The 15,857-nt window shown below is 49.1% G+C and overlaps 1 protein-coding gene across 1 annotated transcript in view; it reads right to left on the reverse strand.

Moving 5' to 3' along the window:
* CCSAP (centriole, cilia and spindle associated protein) overlaps positions 1-15,590 on the reverse strand; it is a 29,446-nt gene extending 13,856 nt beyond the window's left edge. Inside the window, exons 1-2 of the mRNA XM_071212474.1 lie at positions 15,466-15,590; positions 14,624-14,921 (exon numbers count right to left, since the gene is read on the reverse strand). Coding sequence (XP_071068575.1) covers positions 14,624-14,906 — 283 coding nt within the window. The 5' untranslated portion in view covers positions 14,907-14,921; positions 15,466-15,590. The remainder of the gene's footprint in view (positions 1-14,623; positions 14,922-15,465) is intronic.
* Between the last annotated feature and the right edge of the window lie 267 nt (positions 15,591-15,857).

Consider the following 15,857-nt stretch of genomic DNA (forward strand, 5'->3'; position numbering starts at 1 on the left):
AAAGCAAGCAGAAATACGTGAAATTGAGAATAAAAAGACAAAAGAGAGAGAATAAGCAAAACCAAAAGTTGGTTCTTCGAGAAGAGCTAAAAAATTGACAAACCCTTAGCTAGTCTGACAATGATAGAGAGAAAATAAATAAACAAAATGTGAAATGAGAGGGGAGACCTCACTGCTGACCCCATAGAAATAAAAAGGATTGTAGGAAGATAACTATGAACACCTGTATGCCAAAAAATTAGAAAGTGTAGATTAAACGGGCAAATTCCTAGAAACACAGGAACAACCTACACCGACTAGAAGAAACAGAAGACTTCAACAAACCAAGTGCAAGGAAAGGGGTTGAGTCAGTCGTCAAAAACCTCCCAACAAAGAAAAAGCCAGGACCAGATGGCTTCACAGGTGAGTTTTACCAATCATCCAAAAAAAAAATTAATACCAATCCTTCTCAAACTCTTCCAAAAAATTGAAGAAGAGGAAACACTACCTAACTCATTCTATGAAGCCAACATACCCTAATACCAAAGCCAGATAAAGATACCATAATAAAGACAGGATATATAAAAACCAAAGGTCAAAATGGCCAAAGTAAGTGCTGCTTGCTTTATAGAATATTAATGGATTAAACTCTCCAATCAAAAGACACAGATTGGCAGAATGGATTTTAAAAACAAACAAAAAAAACCATGATCCTACTATATGTTTATTTTATTTATTTACTTACTTTTCCCACTTCCCCTCCTCCCGCCCTGCTGTTTTTGCTGGCTGTGTTGTCTTCTCATTTTCTCTCCTCAAGGATTCACTGGGATTCGATCTTAGAGACCTCCGATGTGGAGAAAGGTTCCCTGCCAATTGTGCCACCTCACTTCCTGGTTTCTGCTGCACATCACCTTGACTCTCCCCTTGTCTCTCTTTAATGCATCATCATGTTGTTGCATGACTCACTTGCACAGGGCACTGGCTTACTGCGCAGGCACACTTTCTCTTCTTTTTCACCAGGAGGCCCCAGCGATCGAACCCAGGTCCTCCCATATGGTAGGCAGAAGCTCTATTACTTGAGCCACATCCACTTCCCTATGTGTTGTTTATAAGAGAATCACCTTAGACCCAAAGACACAAATAGGTTGAAAGTGAAAAAATGAAAAAAGATAACAATGGATATATTAACATAAGAGAGCTGGGGTAACTACACTAATTGTAGCAGTTTGATATTGTTATGAATTCCAGAAATAGATATTAGATTATGTTTGTAATCTGGTCTGTACCTGGGCACAATTAAGTTATGAATTGGGCTTTGATTGGGCCACATCATTAGGGCATTGAATCCCTGCCCCTTGCATGGCATGGCAAAGGACAGAGTTGGAGGGTTCTTATGTTGGAGTTTGATGCTGAAGTCTTAAGCTGGAGCCCTGGGAAGTCAGCACGCAGAGGAAAGAGAAGCCAGCTCCAGGAAGGAAGGAAACTTGAACCCAGAGAAAAGCAAGCCCCAGGAACGTAGGAACCCAGGAAGCCTGAACCCTGGCAGACGTCGGCAGCCATCTTGCTCCAAATAGACTTTGGTGAGGGAAGTAACTTATGCTTCATGGCCTGGTACCTCTAAGCTCCCGCCCCAAATAAATACCCTTTATAAAAACCAACCAATTTCTGGTATTTTGCATCAGCACTCCTTTGGCTAAGTGATGCACTAATTTATTGGAAAAATAGACTTTAAGTCAAAAGCTGTTTCAAGAGACAAAGAATGACACTAAATATTAATAAAAGAAGAAGAAATAACAATCTTAAATATTAATCCACTTAACCATGGTGCCCCAAAATATGAGGCAAACACTGGCAAAACTGAAAGGAGAACACAGATACCTCTGCAACAGTATTTGGAGATTTCGGTAGACCCCTTTCACCACTGGATAGAACATCTAGACAAGATCAATAAGGAAATAGAGAACTTGAATAATATGATAAATGCACTAGACTTAAGAGACAGATACAGAACATTGTATCTCAAAACTGTAGGATACACATTCCTCAAAAGATTGCAATTTAGGGAGCAGACGTAGCTCAGTGGCTGAGTACCTGCCTTCCACATACAAGGTCCCAGGTTCAATCCCTGGTACCTCCTAAAAAAAATAAATAGATTGCAATTATACAAAGCACCTTTGATCCTACTAAAATGAAGAAATCAAGGTATAAACCCCACAAGGATAAAGACCAAGGGAAAATATGCATTAGGTAAAAAGTTTCAGTAAAATTTTGGAAGATGGAAAGTAGACAAAGAAGTGGAACTGACCTCACAGAATTGAATTAGGTGAATCCTAATTGCCTGCAGAGAAAGACTCACAGGATACAAGCTGAGCCCCAAAAGAATCAGAAGCTGAGACATCTGACACCTTGGATTGCTAGTGTGGTAGATTGTATTTCCAAAATTGAGCACTGTGATGGTGAAGCTCACGTGTCAACTGGACTAGGTTTTGGTGTCCTGTTGTCTGGGTGAGCAAACACTGGCCTGCTTGCTCCTGTGAGGGCCCCTCATGGACTTAAGTCACAGTGAGTTGACTGTGTCTACAGCTGATGACATCCACAGTCAGCTGAGCTGGTCACCTGCAACCATGGGAGGCTCTCCTCCAGTCGCTGGAGGCCTTAAAGGGAGCAGCTGTGCTTTCAGCAGCCAGAAGGGAGAGTGTCCACCTCTACTTTGCCCTGGGGGAGTCATCAGGAGCCTTCATCTGGCCTCCCGGCTCATGGCCTGCCCCACAGAACTTGGACTTCCCCATTCCCATGGTGGCATGAGCCAATTCCTACTCTTACAAAATCTCATAAATACACATATATGTATATTCCTATATATATCTCCTGTCGGTTCTGTTTCCCTAGAGAACCCTGATTCAAACACCAATAAACACACCACGTGATCTTACAGTTTACATTAACTGCCTCCGCCGAGGGGCTGGTGGTTCCTCCCCTGGAATTTGGGCACGTTTATCACTTCCTTGGCCAACAGCATGGGGTGAAAGGGGTGCTGTCGGACTCCTGAGGAGGTCATCAGAGGCCAAGCAGCGGTCATCAGAGGCCAAGCAGCGTCTGCCCCGCGCTCACCCGCGGGAGGCAGCTCCCAGCCGCGAGGAAGGCGGGGCCGCGTGAAGCCACACCCGCAAGTCCAGCCGAGGCCAGACCTCCCAAGGCAGGCGCTAGGCCACCCCACGGCGTCCTGTGCAAATTCCTGACGCACGGACACCTTGCCCAGTATTAAATGAGTACCATAGTTTGAAGCCCCTGCTGCCAGGGTAATTCTCTTCTGCAGCAATAGATCCTTCTGGCATATTGTTTCCTCCCGTCCACAAGCCAGGAGATCGTTCTGCCCCACCCCAGAGAAGAGGTGGGTCCCTCCCTGGAGAGGGTGAGGAACTCCAGGCACAGAAGTCGGGGTGCCGCCTGGCTGGAGGGAAGTGAAGTGCAGGACGTCCTCCCCAGGAGGCCTCCTCCAGGTCCCTGCCCTGCCCCCTTCCCAGGGTGCCGGCAGCCGGGCTCCTGCCTTCCCAGCAGGAGGTGGATCCTGAGGCTTGGGGTCCCCCAAAGAAAGTGCTGAGTCCTCACCCAGTCACCCCACTGACCTGCCAGCCACAAGCCCTGGTAAGTTCCTTCAAGCTGCCCTGCAGTACCAACACACGGGCTAAGAGCCGACATCCGCGTCCATCCTCGAATAAGAGACCTCAAAATAGAAAGACAAGGCAGGAGGGTCACCAGCTCTCCCTCTCCAGGGGCATTTCTGGCTCTCTTGGATTGAAAGAAATCCAAGAACAGGATGCTATTTTCTTAAATCGGAAGAGCTGGGACAAAAAAAAAAGTGACCTCTTATTAAATTAAAATAAGGATGAAGTTAAAAGTTGAATAGAAGGTTTAGAAAATAAAATCAAAGAGTCTTTTCAGTAAATAGAACAAAAATTCCCATACTGAAAATATTTTCAATAAAAAGGAGCTGTAATCAAGGCGATTACACCATCTGTCTAAGAATAATTATAGAAAGGAAAACTAAAGGGAGCAGAGGAAGTTATTTTTAAGCAGTACTAGAAAATACCACTGGACTGCAGAAAAGTTTCTAGATAGAGGAGGCTCAGCAGGGTGCCAGTCCAATGAATGAAAACAGGCGCACACAGCCACAGCACGGAATTTTAGAACAGCTCAGGTAAACAGTGGAAATCTAAAAGCTTAAAGAAAAAAGACACACAAAGCAGGTGGCAGCAGGTATACAGAGGTTTGGAATGACGTCCAACAAATTAACCATCACGCTTGCATAGCAAGGGTATAGACAGCCTTTAGCCTTCTTCACAGCGCTTTGAGTATCTATCTAATAAGAAACAAATGTTTATTATTTGATTTTTTAAATCTTTCAGAAGAGACTTATTCACTCCTAGGTACATACCCAAGAGAAATGAAAACATAGAAACTTGTACGCAGATGGTCATTGCAACGTTATTTTCAATAGCCAAATGCTGGAAACCACCCACATGTCCATCCAAGATATATGAATCAAAGCACCCGTACAATGCAGTGTGATTCGGCCTTAAAAAGGGATGAACTTCTGATACGTGCTAAAGCCTGGAGGAGCCTCCAGAAGTGATGCTGAGAGGAAGAGCCAGGCACGAAAGCCCACCTGGTGTACGGTTCCATTCCATGAACTATCCAGAAGAGGCAACGCCACAGAAAGCAGATTAGTGAAGGCCAAAGGGTACGGGGTTTCCTTCCGCGACGACGAGAAGGTTCTAAAACTGACTATGGTGGTGGCTGTACATAGCTGAAATATACTAAACTAAAACCCACTGAACTGTACACTTTAAGTGGGTGAACTGTATGGTATATGAATTGTATCTCAAGCCGTTTTTAAAAGGGGAGAAGGTAGGTGTCAGAATGGCATAGTACTTTTCAACAAGATAAAAAAAAACAACAACTAGGGTTCAATGTAGTAATATCTTCAAACACAGTCTTCTAATCTGGAATTCTTTACTTCACTAAAATATCACCAAAGTCTTAGGATATATATAATACAGGCATATTTAGGCATGCAAGGTCATAAAATTTTTACTTCCTATGTAACATTTCTCACAAATGTAGAGAGGATGTGTTCCAACAAAAAGAAGGAATAAGTCAAGCAAAATGAAGACTTGAGATTTATAAAACAAGTAAAGGAGGTAAGTGTAAGGAATACTCAGGTAAAAGCTGGAGAGAAACCTCAGCTTGACAGCTGTGTGTTGGATTTGGAGAGCAAAAAGCCTTGAGTGTAACAGGAGTACCAAGGTTTACAAAAAAAGTAAAAAATCTCCAAGGAAAATTAAATGAATAGGATACCTAATGTGTTTGACAAAGGAGAAACGTTTTACAGTATTATCAGATGATTTCAGGCTAAATAGTGATAGGTGTATAAAAAAAATAAGCAAACAGAAAAGTGAAGCATGCATTGATTACCTTCAGGAAAAACACAAATCTTAACAAAGAAATGTAATCAGAATATACGACAAGACTCACCAGCAAGTAATATTTACAAACCCATAATAATTCAAACAATAGTGAATAAACAAAAGCATCATAACTGTATCGTGGGGATACAGGAGAGAGAAAGTGGCGGCTAGTGTGTGTTTGGGGGTAAGCGGGGGGTGGCAGAAAGCTAAGATCCTGAGCTAAACCTTCGTCTCCCGTAATGGGAACTCAATATCTAATGTTTGAAAACAAGAAGCAATAGGTAAGTCTACATGAGAAGAGGGTGGTCAATGCTGAAAGAATTCAAGCTAAAAAGAGTTGCAAGAATCACCCTAGGGAGCAGGGAGAATGGGAGAGGATTACTTTATTCATCAGAAGCAAATTCTTAAATCTGCACATGTATAGCTCTGCGTAGAAAATAAAATTTAACTTAAAAAATGACTGTAATGTAAGTAATTTGAGACAGTATGAAACACTGTGCCCTGCTCGTTGGCTGTAGAAAGGAATCAGCGTCAACAAGCACCTCCCCCCACACAACTTCCAACTTTTTAGTACCCATCCCGTAAACGTGAATGAAAAGCCAAGAAGCATTAGGCATCGAGAAAAGTCTAAGAGGAAATACAGCTAATAAACAAAAAGAAATAACGGGATAAGGAAAGGAGACATATATTGAAGAAACAAGAAGAAAACAAAAATGCTTCTTTTAAAATCCTAAGTTAAGATACTGTTACATGTATCAAGAACAGGATACTTTGTTTTTTTTTAGGGAGTGAAATTAAAGGAAGAGAGGAAGGGAGGAAGAAAGTCCCAGAAAACATGTCAAGACCTCCTAATTTGAAAAAATATCAGATACCACAAATGAGAAATGTAATAGTAGAGTTGGAAGATAAGGTTGAGAATATCACCCAGAAAAAAATAGAACAAAAAGACAGAAATTGGGGGAAAAAATTAGAAAATTAGATGTGTTCATGAGGTCTAATACCCAACTAAGAAGTTCAGAGAGGAACAGAGAAAACATAGAAATGAGAAAACAACTCAAGAAAACTTCCCACAACTAAAAACCATGCGTTGGCCCGCAAGGACACATCAAGTGCCCAGCACCTGGGTCAAGGTAAAATTTCAGAACACAGGGTCGAAGAGATGATCCTAAAAGCATCCAGAGTGGACTGGGGGCGGGGGGTGGGGTGGGTACATGCTACATTCAGGACCAAGTATCAGAATGAAGCCCCAAGGGTTCTAGTGGACCAAGACGGCAGCGTAAGGTGCTCCAGGACGCCATTCCTCACCGAAAATTTGAATGAGCAAAACCTGTCAAGAGCCTCCTTCATGAATGAACAATACAAGAATTTCAATAAAGAGACAAATTTCAAAAGGAACGAAATAAATACTGGCGCTGAAGAGAACAATAACAGAAATGAAAAGTTCCCTAGAGGGTTTCAACAGCAGATTGGAACGTCAGAAGAAAGAATGGACTCAAAGACAAGACGGTTGAAATGATTCAGGCTGAAGGGAAGAAAGAAGAAAATTATAAAAAGTGAAAATAGCCTAAGAGACCGTAAGACACCATCAGGCATACCAGGAGGAGAAGAGAGAGTGGCAGAAGGAATATCCAAAGAAACAATGAGGAGTGGGTGTAACTCAGTGGCTGAGCACCTGCTTCGCATGAAGGGAGGGAGGGAGGAAAGACACAACAAAAGAGAATCTAGATGTTAAGACAGAGGGAAGAGGGTGTGGCTCGACAGACAGAGCTCCCGCCTACCAGATAGGTGGCGAGCTGGCCCACGTGGAGGGCTGCTGTGTGCAAGGAGTGCAGCCCGCCCAGGAATGGTGCCGCCCACATACAGAGCTGATACAGCAAGATGACGCAACAAAAACAGACACAGAGAAGAAACAATAAGAGACCTAACGACCTAGGGAGCTTAGGTGACAAGAGAATGATCGCCTCCGAAAGGTCCCAGCATCGGTTCCCAGAGCCGCCTGATGAGAATACAGGCAGACACAGAAGAACACACAGTGAACGGACACAGAGAACAGACAACGGTGGGGAGGGGGGGAGAAATTAAAAAAAAAAAAAAAATAGAGGGAAGCAGATGCGGCTCAAGCAATTGGGCTCCCGTCAACCTATGGGAGACCCCAGTTTGATCCCCAGGGCCTCCTGGTGAAGGCGAGCTGGCCTGTGCCGCCACGGAGAGCTGGGAGCAGACAGCAAGTGCAAAACAACAAGCGGGGGACAGGAAGAAATATAACAAAAAAAAAGAGACCATGTGTGTGGCTGTGGGGGGAGGGTTATATGGGAATTCCCTACATTTTCAGTGTAATTTTTCTATAAATCTAAACATTTCTAAAAATAAAGTTTATTAATACAAAAGAAAGAGCTGAGGTAGCTAGCTGTACTAATATGAGATAAAACAGACTTAAAAATAACTTACGAGGGACAAAGGTCAGTATATACTGATAAAGGGGTCAATTCAACAAGATGACATAACAATTATAAATATATATACTTCTAATGGCAGAGCCCCAAAACATATGAAACAAATCCTGACAGATTTCAGGGAGAAGAAAATGGCTTTCCATCAATAGGAGACTTCGATGCACCACTTTCAATAATGTGTAGAACATCCAAGAAGAGAAGCAATAAGGACACAGGCTAGAATGATGCTATAAAACCATCTAGACTTTACAGTCTAGATGCATAAAAAACTTCACCCTTAAGCAGTAAAATGCATATTCTTTTCTAGTGTACATGGATCACAGGATAAACCATAGGACAGGTCACAAAACAAAGCTGGATAAATTAAAAGTATTGATATTATACAATGTATCCTCTCCAACCACAATGGAATGGAGGTAGAGATCAACAGAGAGAGAGAACTGGAAAATACACAAATACATGGAAATTAGACAGCAAACTTTCAAAGAATGGGTCAAATAAATCACAAGGGAAATTAGAAAATATCATGAGGCAAATGAAAACGAAAATACAACATTCCAAAACTTATAGGATGCAGCAAAGACAGTGCTGAGAGGGAAATCAATAGTGCTAAATGCTTACATTAGGAAAATAAAGCTTTCAAATTGGCAATCCAGCTTCAGAATTGGAGGATCTAAAAAAACAAGAGCAAACCAAACTCAAAGTAAGTAGAAGGAAGGAAATAAAAATTAGAATGGAGGTAAATGAAATAGAGATTAAAAACAATAGAGAAAATTAAAAACAAAAGATGATTCTTTGAAAAGATTAATAAAATCAACAAACCAATAGCTAGATTGACAATAAGAAGATGCAAATAACTGAAATCATAAACGACAAGGTGGCCTTACTACTGACCCCACAAAAATAAAAAGAATTATAAGAGGATATTACAGGGAAGCGGTTGTGGTTCAACTGATAGAGCATCTGCCTACCACATGGAGGGCCCAGGGCTCAAACCACCTAGAAAGCTAGGAAGAGCTATCAGTATGACAGCAACATGATAAAGAGCATACCTAAAAATCCCACAACCAACATCATACACAGCGGTGAAGGACCGAAAGTTTTCTAAGGTCAGGAAAACCAGGCAAGGAGGCCCACTGTCACCACTGCTAATGAACATTGCACCAGAAGTTCTTGCCAGAGCAATTTAAACAAGAAAAATAAAAGGCATCCAAATTGGAAAGGAAGAAGTAAAACTTTCCCTATTAACAAATGACATGATCCTATATACAGAAAATCCTGAAAACTACAACAAAGCTACTAGAGATAATAAATGTAACAAGTGGCAGGGCACAAGATTAGCACACAAATCAGTGTTTCTATACACTAATATGAACAATCTGAAGAGGAAATCAAGAAAAAAATTCCATGTTTAATAGCAAGTAAAATAATCAAATATCTAGGAATAAAACTAAGGATGTAAAGGACTTATATACAGAAAACTACAAAACATGCTAAAAGAAATCAAAGGAGACCTAAATAAATGGAAGGATATTCTGTATTCACGAATAGGATGGCTTAATATTGTTAAGATACCAATTCTACTCAAAGTGATTTACAGATTCAACACAGTCCCAAACAAAATTCTAACAGTCTTCTTTGAAGAAATGGAAAAGTCAGCCATCAGATTTATATGGAAGGATAAGGGGCCCTTATCACTTTCAATAGACAAACCCATCTCGAAAAAATAGTTGGAGGTCTCACACTTTCTGATTTTAAAACTTATTACAAAGCCACAGTAATCAAAACAGCATGGTATTGGCACAAAGATAGACATGTTGACCAATAGGATCAAATTGAAAGTTCAGAAATAAATCCTCACATCTACGGCCAACTTATTGCTGACACAGGTGCCAAGCCCACTGCATTGGAAAATAAAAGTGTCTCCCACAGAGGGGCTGGGAAGCTGCAAGTCCACATGCAAATGAATGGAGGGCCCCGACTTCACGCCAGATAAAAAAATCAGCTCAAAATGGATCCAAGCCCTAAACATAAGAACAAAAGCTACAAGACTAGAAGAAAACATGGGGAAGCCTCGTTAGGACCTCGTATGAGGCAATGGTTTCTCAGACTTTACACAAAAACATGAGCAACAACAACAAAAAAAGAAGATAAATGGAGTCTCATCAACACTAAAAACTTTTGTGCACCAAAGGACTTTATTATGAAAGTGAAAAGACAACCTACAGAATGGAAGAAAGTATTTGGAAATCACATAGCCTCAAAGGGTTTAATTTCCAGAATATATAAAGAAATGCTACAATGCAACAGCGAAAAGACAATCATTCCCGTTTTAAAATGGGCAAAAGCTTGAATAGACATTTCTCCAAATGGCCAAAAATCACATGAAGAAATGCTCAGCATCATTAGCCATTAGGAAATGCAAATCAACACCAGAATGAGATACCATTTCACACCTCTAACAATGTGAATGAACCTGGAGGACATTATGTTGAATGAAACAAGCCAGACACAAAATGACAAAGTGTATGATTGCATTACTATGACCCAAATACATTGTGTAACATATGATTCAAAAAAAATTTGTATATGTGTCCACTACATTTAATTGAGAATTGTATGTTTTTATTCAATTGTATTTTATTTTTATTTTTAAATTATTTATATTTTCAGTTATTAAAGGTACAAAATAAAGTTTAAAAAAATGTGAATAGCTACCACTAAAAAAATAAACAAAATTACAAGTGGAGAAACAGAAACACTTGTTCATTTTTGGTTAGTAGGTATGACAAATGGTGCAGCCGCTGCGGAAAAGGTTCTCCAGAAAATGAAGTATAGAATTATCATATGACCCAGAAATCCCACTTCTAGGTATAATACCCAGAAGAAGTAGCAGCAGGAATTCAAACAAATATTTGTACACCAATGTTCACAGAAGCATTATTCACCATTGCTAAAAGATGAAAGCGACCAAGTATCCATCAACCTATGAACAGAAAAACAAAATGTGGTATATATACACAAGGAATATTATAAAGGAATGAAGTTCTGATACATGCCAACAAGGCTGAACCTTGAAGGCATCATGTTGAATAAAATAAGCCAGACACAAAAGGAAAAGTGTTTTATGGTATGTTGATATGAAATAATATCAGCAAAATGATAGAGTCAAAAAGTAGAGTGAGGGTTACTGAGGGCCAGGGTGGGGGCAGGGAACGGGGAATTAATTCTTGATTGGTGCAGATTTCTGTTTGGGGTAACCAAAAATTTGTGGTATTGGATGGTATGATGATGGCAGACCATTGTGGAAGTACTTAATATCACTTAATATTTGAATGTAGCTAAAATGGTAAATTTTAGGTGATACAGGTGTTACTAGAATAAAAATTTTAAAAACAAACATAGGTCTATTCAACACCTGAACCCTAATGTAAAAGATGTCTATAATAGCACAATTATAGTAATATTTTATCATCAACTGTAACAAAAGTTTCACACTAATGCAAAGTGTTAATAGGGAAAACATTGGAGGGGAAGTATATGGGAACTCTTATTTTCTGCAAGATTTTTCTTGCATCTCTAATAGAAAAAAATTCAGAATCAGAATGATGTGGGACTTTAACAACATCAGAAGCTATAATACCGTAGAGCAATGCCTCCTAAATTTTGAGAAAATTATTTCCCACCTAGAATTCCATACCCAGCCACAAACTCACTGAACTGTGAGGGTAGAATAAAGGTATATTTTTTTGATATTCAACGTCTCAGAAAATTAAGCTCACATACTTTCTCAGGAGCTGTACCAAGAAGAGTCAATCAAAAAGAAGGTGCTGTGAGAGCCACAAAACCCAGGGATCCCCCAAGAAAAGGGCAGCGAGCCCACCCCTGTGGGTCAGCAGCTCCAGGAGGGGTGGCTCCATGGAGAGGAGACTGAGTGCCGGACCTGATGGGTGTGTAGTGAGGAGGAAGGAATACAGAATCCTAGTAAACAACACAGATCAGCCTTGGAGAGCACCTCCCAGGGGCCCGATGTTAGAGGAACCAATTTTCAATCAACCAAAGCACTAAAACTGCACTGAGAAGACCTGGGGGTAAGAAACGTGCCTGGGTTAGGGGAGTGGTAAAAAACAGCTAAAGTCAAAAGATAATGCCAAGGGGAGTGGAGGTGGCTCAGGCACGGGGCTCCCTCCTGCCACACTGGAGGACCCCGGGTTCCAATTCGAGGCCTCCTAAAGAAGACAGCAAGCTGGCACAACAGGCAGATGTGGAGAGCTAACAAAACAAGATGACGCAACAAGAGATGCGGGGAGGAAAAGCCATAATGAGAGACAGGACAAACCAGGTGGCTCAGGCGTTTAGGTACCTACCCCCACCCCCCCCACATCAGAGGTCTCCATTCGCTCCCGGCGCCTCCTAAAGAAACAGACACAGCAAGTGGAAACAACGGGGTGGGGAGAAAAGAAACATAATAAATCTTTTTTAAAAAGATGCTAAGAAACAAAAGAAATAACAATAAAAACCTTATTATAGGCAACAGGTACATGGAAACATGAGCGTGAGTTTGGGGGGGAGCAGCCGTATTTCAAAATAGCCAGAACCATACGGCTCTGCTACATACACGGTTTCGGTAAAAAGAACTACATTTTTGCACTTAACAGAACTCAAAAGTGTGCTCATCCCTCTGGTATATAAAACCATCCACATGAAAACAAGGATTTCAATCCTGTCCAGCACAAGCATCAGCAGGGACAGGGGGCAGGGGGCGGGGGGCCGGGGGCGGGGGGCAGGGGGCAGGGGCCCGGGGCGGGGGGCGGGGGGCCGGGGGGCCGGGGGCAGGGGGCAGGGGGCAGGGGGCAGGGGCCCGGGGCCGGGGGCAGGGGGCAGGGGGCAGGGGCCGGGGCGGGGCAGGGGGCCGGGGCCCCGGGCCGGGGGCAGGGGGCAGGGGGCAGGGGCCCGGGGGCAGGGGGCAGGGGGCAGGGGCCGGGGCGGGGCAGGGGGCCGGGGCAGGGGCCGGGGCGGGGCAGGGGCCGGGGCGGGGCAGGGGCCGGGGCGGGGCCGGGGGCAGGGGCCCGGGGCCGGGGGCAGGGGCCGGGGCAGGGGGCAGGGGCGGGGAAGGGGGCAGGGGCGGGGAAGGGGGCAGGGGCCGGGGCGGGGAAGGGGGCAGGGGCCGGGGCAGGGGGCAGGGGCGGGGCAGGGGGGCCGGGGGCAGGGGGCAGGGGGCAGGGGCCGGGGCGGGGAAGGGGGCAGGGGCCGGGGGCAGGGGGCAGGGGCCGGGGCGGGGAAGGGGGCAGGGGGCCGGGGCAGGGGGCAGGGGCGGGGCAGGGGGGCCGGGGGCAGGGGGCAGGGGGCAGGGGCCGGGGCGGGGAAGGGGGCAGGGGCCGGGGGCAGGGGGCAGGGGGCAGGGGGCAGGGGCCGGGGGCAGGGGGCAGGGGGCAGGGGCCGGGGGCAGGGGGCAGGGGGCAGGGGGCAGGGGCCGGGGCGGGGAAGGGGGCAGGGGGCAGGGGCCCGGGGCCCGGGGCCGGGGGCGGGGGCGGGGCGCGGGGGGCAGGGGCAGGGCCGGCGCGGTCCCGGGACCCGCAGTCCTGGGAGCACAGAAGCGCCTTTCTCCTCCGGAAGCCGCCGCCAGAGAACAGAGCGGAGAAAGGCCTGCCCTCAGCCCGGGGAGGAGCCACCGTCTCTAGGGACACCAGAGCCAGCTCAGGCCCGCCCCTGCCACCCGGCTACCTCAACGCTGCACTCGGGTGCTGACAGACCTTCACAAACGAGGACAGCAGGGCGGGGGGGGGGGGCAGTCTGACACCCACAGCGCCCTCAGCGCCCTCAGCGCCCTCGGTGCCCCAGGAGGCGCCGTCCCCGGTCCCGAGGCTTGGAGTTGTAGCAGGTGCACAGGAGATGGGTGGGACTCACGAGCCACAGGACAAGGGGAAGGCAGGTGCCCGGGGTGGGGGGTGGAGAGGGGGCGGCCCTGCCCGGGGGGAGGGGGGCAGCTTCGCTGGGCCTGGACCCGGGGGCCCCTGCTCGCCTCCGGTCCTCTGCTCCAGCCTCCCGGGCAGCGGGAGAAGCTGCGCGGTTCCCCGTCGGGGTAAATAAACGAAAGGCGGCTGCGCCTTATTCACCCCGCGTCCCCGTCTTCACCTACAAAACGGAGACGAACGTTCTAGATTCCACCTCCAGGGACCGCGGGAAAGTCAAATGAGAAAATCCATGTCCTGAGGTCACCACTGGATTTCTGCCGAGCCCCGCGGGCGGTGCAGTTACTCCCACCGGGGCGGCCCGGGGCTGGAGGCCCAGCCGAGGCAGGCGCCCACCGCGCCCACCGCCCCGCGGGAGCCGGGCGCAGGAGAGGCTGGTCTCCGAGTGCACAGGGGTCCAGGGGCCGCGCGGGCAGGCCGGGGGCCCGGGCGCAAGGCCGTGGCCCCGCTCCCAGGTCCCGAGGCCGAGCGCGCGGCTCTCCACCTCTCGGGGTGGAGATTGTGATGGAAGCTGCGGGCTGGGGGGCGTCGGGGGCCCCAGGACCCTCCAGGGCCCACCCGGCCGGGCAAGGAGCCGGGGCTCAGGCGGGGGCGCCGAGCAGGCTCCTCTGGAAGGAGGCGGGCGGGGAGGAGGCCGGGGCGAGCACCTCCCTCCCGGGGGCGGGGCGGGCCCCGGGCGCCCTCGCGGGGCTGGACGCGGTCGGGATCGGGGCGGCTGGCCCGGGGCTCCGGGGGAGGGCGTGTTACGTACCTGGGGGGCCCGCGGCGGCCGCGGCCGGGTCCTGGGGCCCCGCGGCCTCGGCCCCCCGCGCCGCGCCGCTCCCCGGCCTCTGCGGGGCCTCGGGCGCGGCGGGGCCGGGCGGGGGCGCGGCGGGGCCCGGGTCGGCCCAGAGCCAGGGCCGGTGCGCCTGCTCGAGCAGCCGGCGGCCCAGGCGGTAGAGCAGCAGCTCGCGGTAGCAGGGCGCGTGCACGTCCCAGCGCGGCGCGCGGAAGCGCTTCATGTACTCGCTCTTGACGTCGCTCCCGGGGGCCATGGCCCGCGCCGCCGCCTGCGACACGCAGACACGGAACGGAGGCCCCGCCCGCCCGCTCCCGCCGCCGCGTTTAAATCCCGCAGTCCCGCCCAGAGGGCGGGCCCGGGGGGAGGAGGGAGGAGGGAGAGGAGGGAGGAGGGAGGGAGGAGGGAGGAGGCCCCCACCCCGCCCGCGGACCGCGCGGGGCCCGCGGCCTGGAAAGCGGCGGGAGGGCGGGGGAGGAGCTGGCGGGGCCCGCGGGGCTAGGGGCGGAGGGGAGCCCGCGGGTCAGCCCTGGGGTCCGCGGCTGGGGCCAGAGGGGGCGCGGGAGGCCGGGGCGCGGGGAGGGATGGGACGCGGGGAAGTGGGGTGCGGGGAGGGATGGGGCGCGGGGAGGGATGGGGCGCGGGAGGCCGGGGCGCGGGGAGGGATGGGACGCGGGGAAGTGGGGTGCGGGGAGGGATGGGGCGCGGGGAGGGGGAGTGCGGGGAGGCCGGGGCGCGGGGAAGTGGGGTGCGGGGAGGCGGGGCGCGGGGAGGTGGGGTGCGGGGAGGGAGCGCGGGGGCTGCGCAGGTCTTACCTCCCGCTCCTCCGCCCGCCGCCTCCGGGCCCTGCGCCCTCCACGCCCGAGGCCGCGACGCGCGTGGGAGCCGCAGCTGAGCTGGCCCCGCGCCCGCTTCCCGAGCAAGATGTCGCCGGCGGCGGCAGCTGTCCCCGCTGCGCCTCACACCCGCAAGCGCCGCCTCGTCCCTCTGGGAACAAACGCCGCCCGCCGCACCCCCAGCCCCTCCGCCCCGCGCCGTGGGGGCGGCAGCTCGCGTGCCGAGGCGCGGGGCCCGCGGGTGCAGAGCAGGCTCAGGGCGGGGGTCCCGGGGGCGCTGTCCCCCAGCGCCCCCATCCCACGGCAGGGGGCGTCTGTCAGGGCCGGGGTATCAGTCCCGAGTGGGCTGCGGCCCCCCACGACCTCTTCCC

Source organism: Dasypus novemcinctus, chromosome 28 (assembly GCF_030445035.2).
Source record: "Dasypus novemcinctus isolate mDasNov1 chromosome 28, mDasNov1.1.hap2, whole genome shotgun sequence".
Lineage (NCBI taxonomy): Eukaryota > Metazoa > Chordata > Mammalia > Cingulata > Dasypodidae > Dasypus > Dasypus novemcinctus.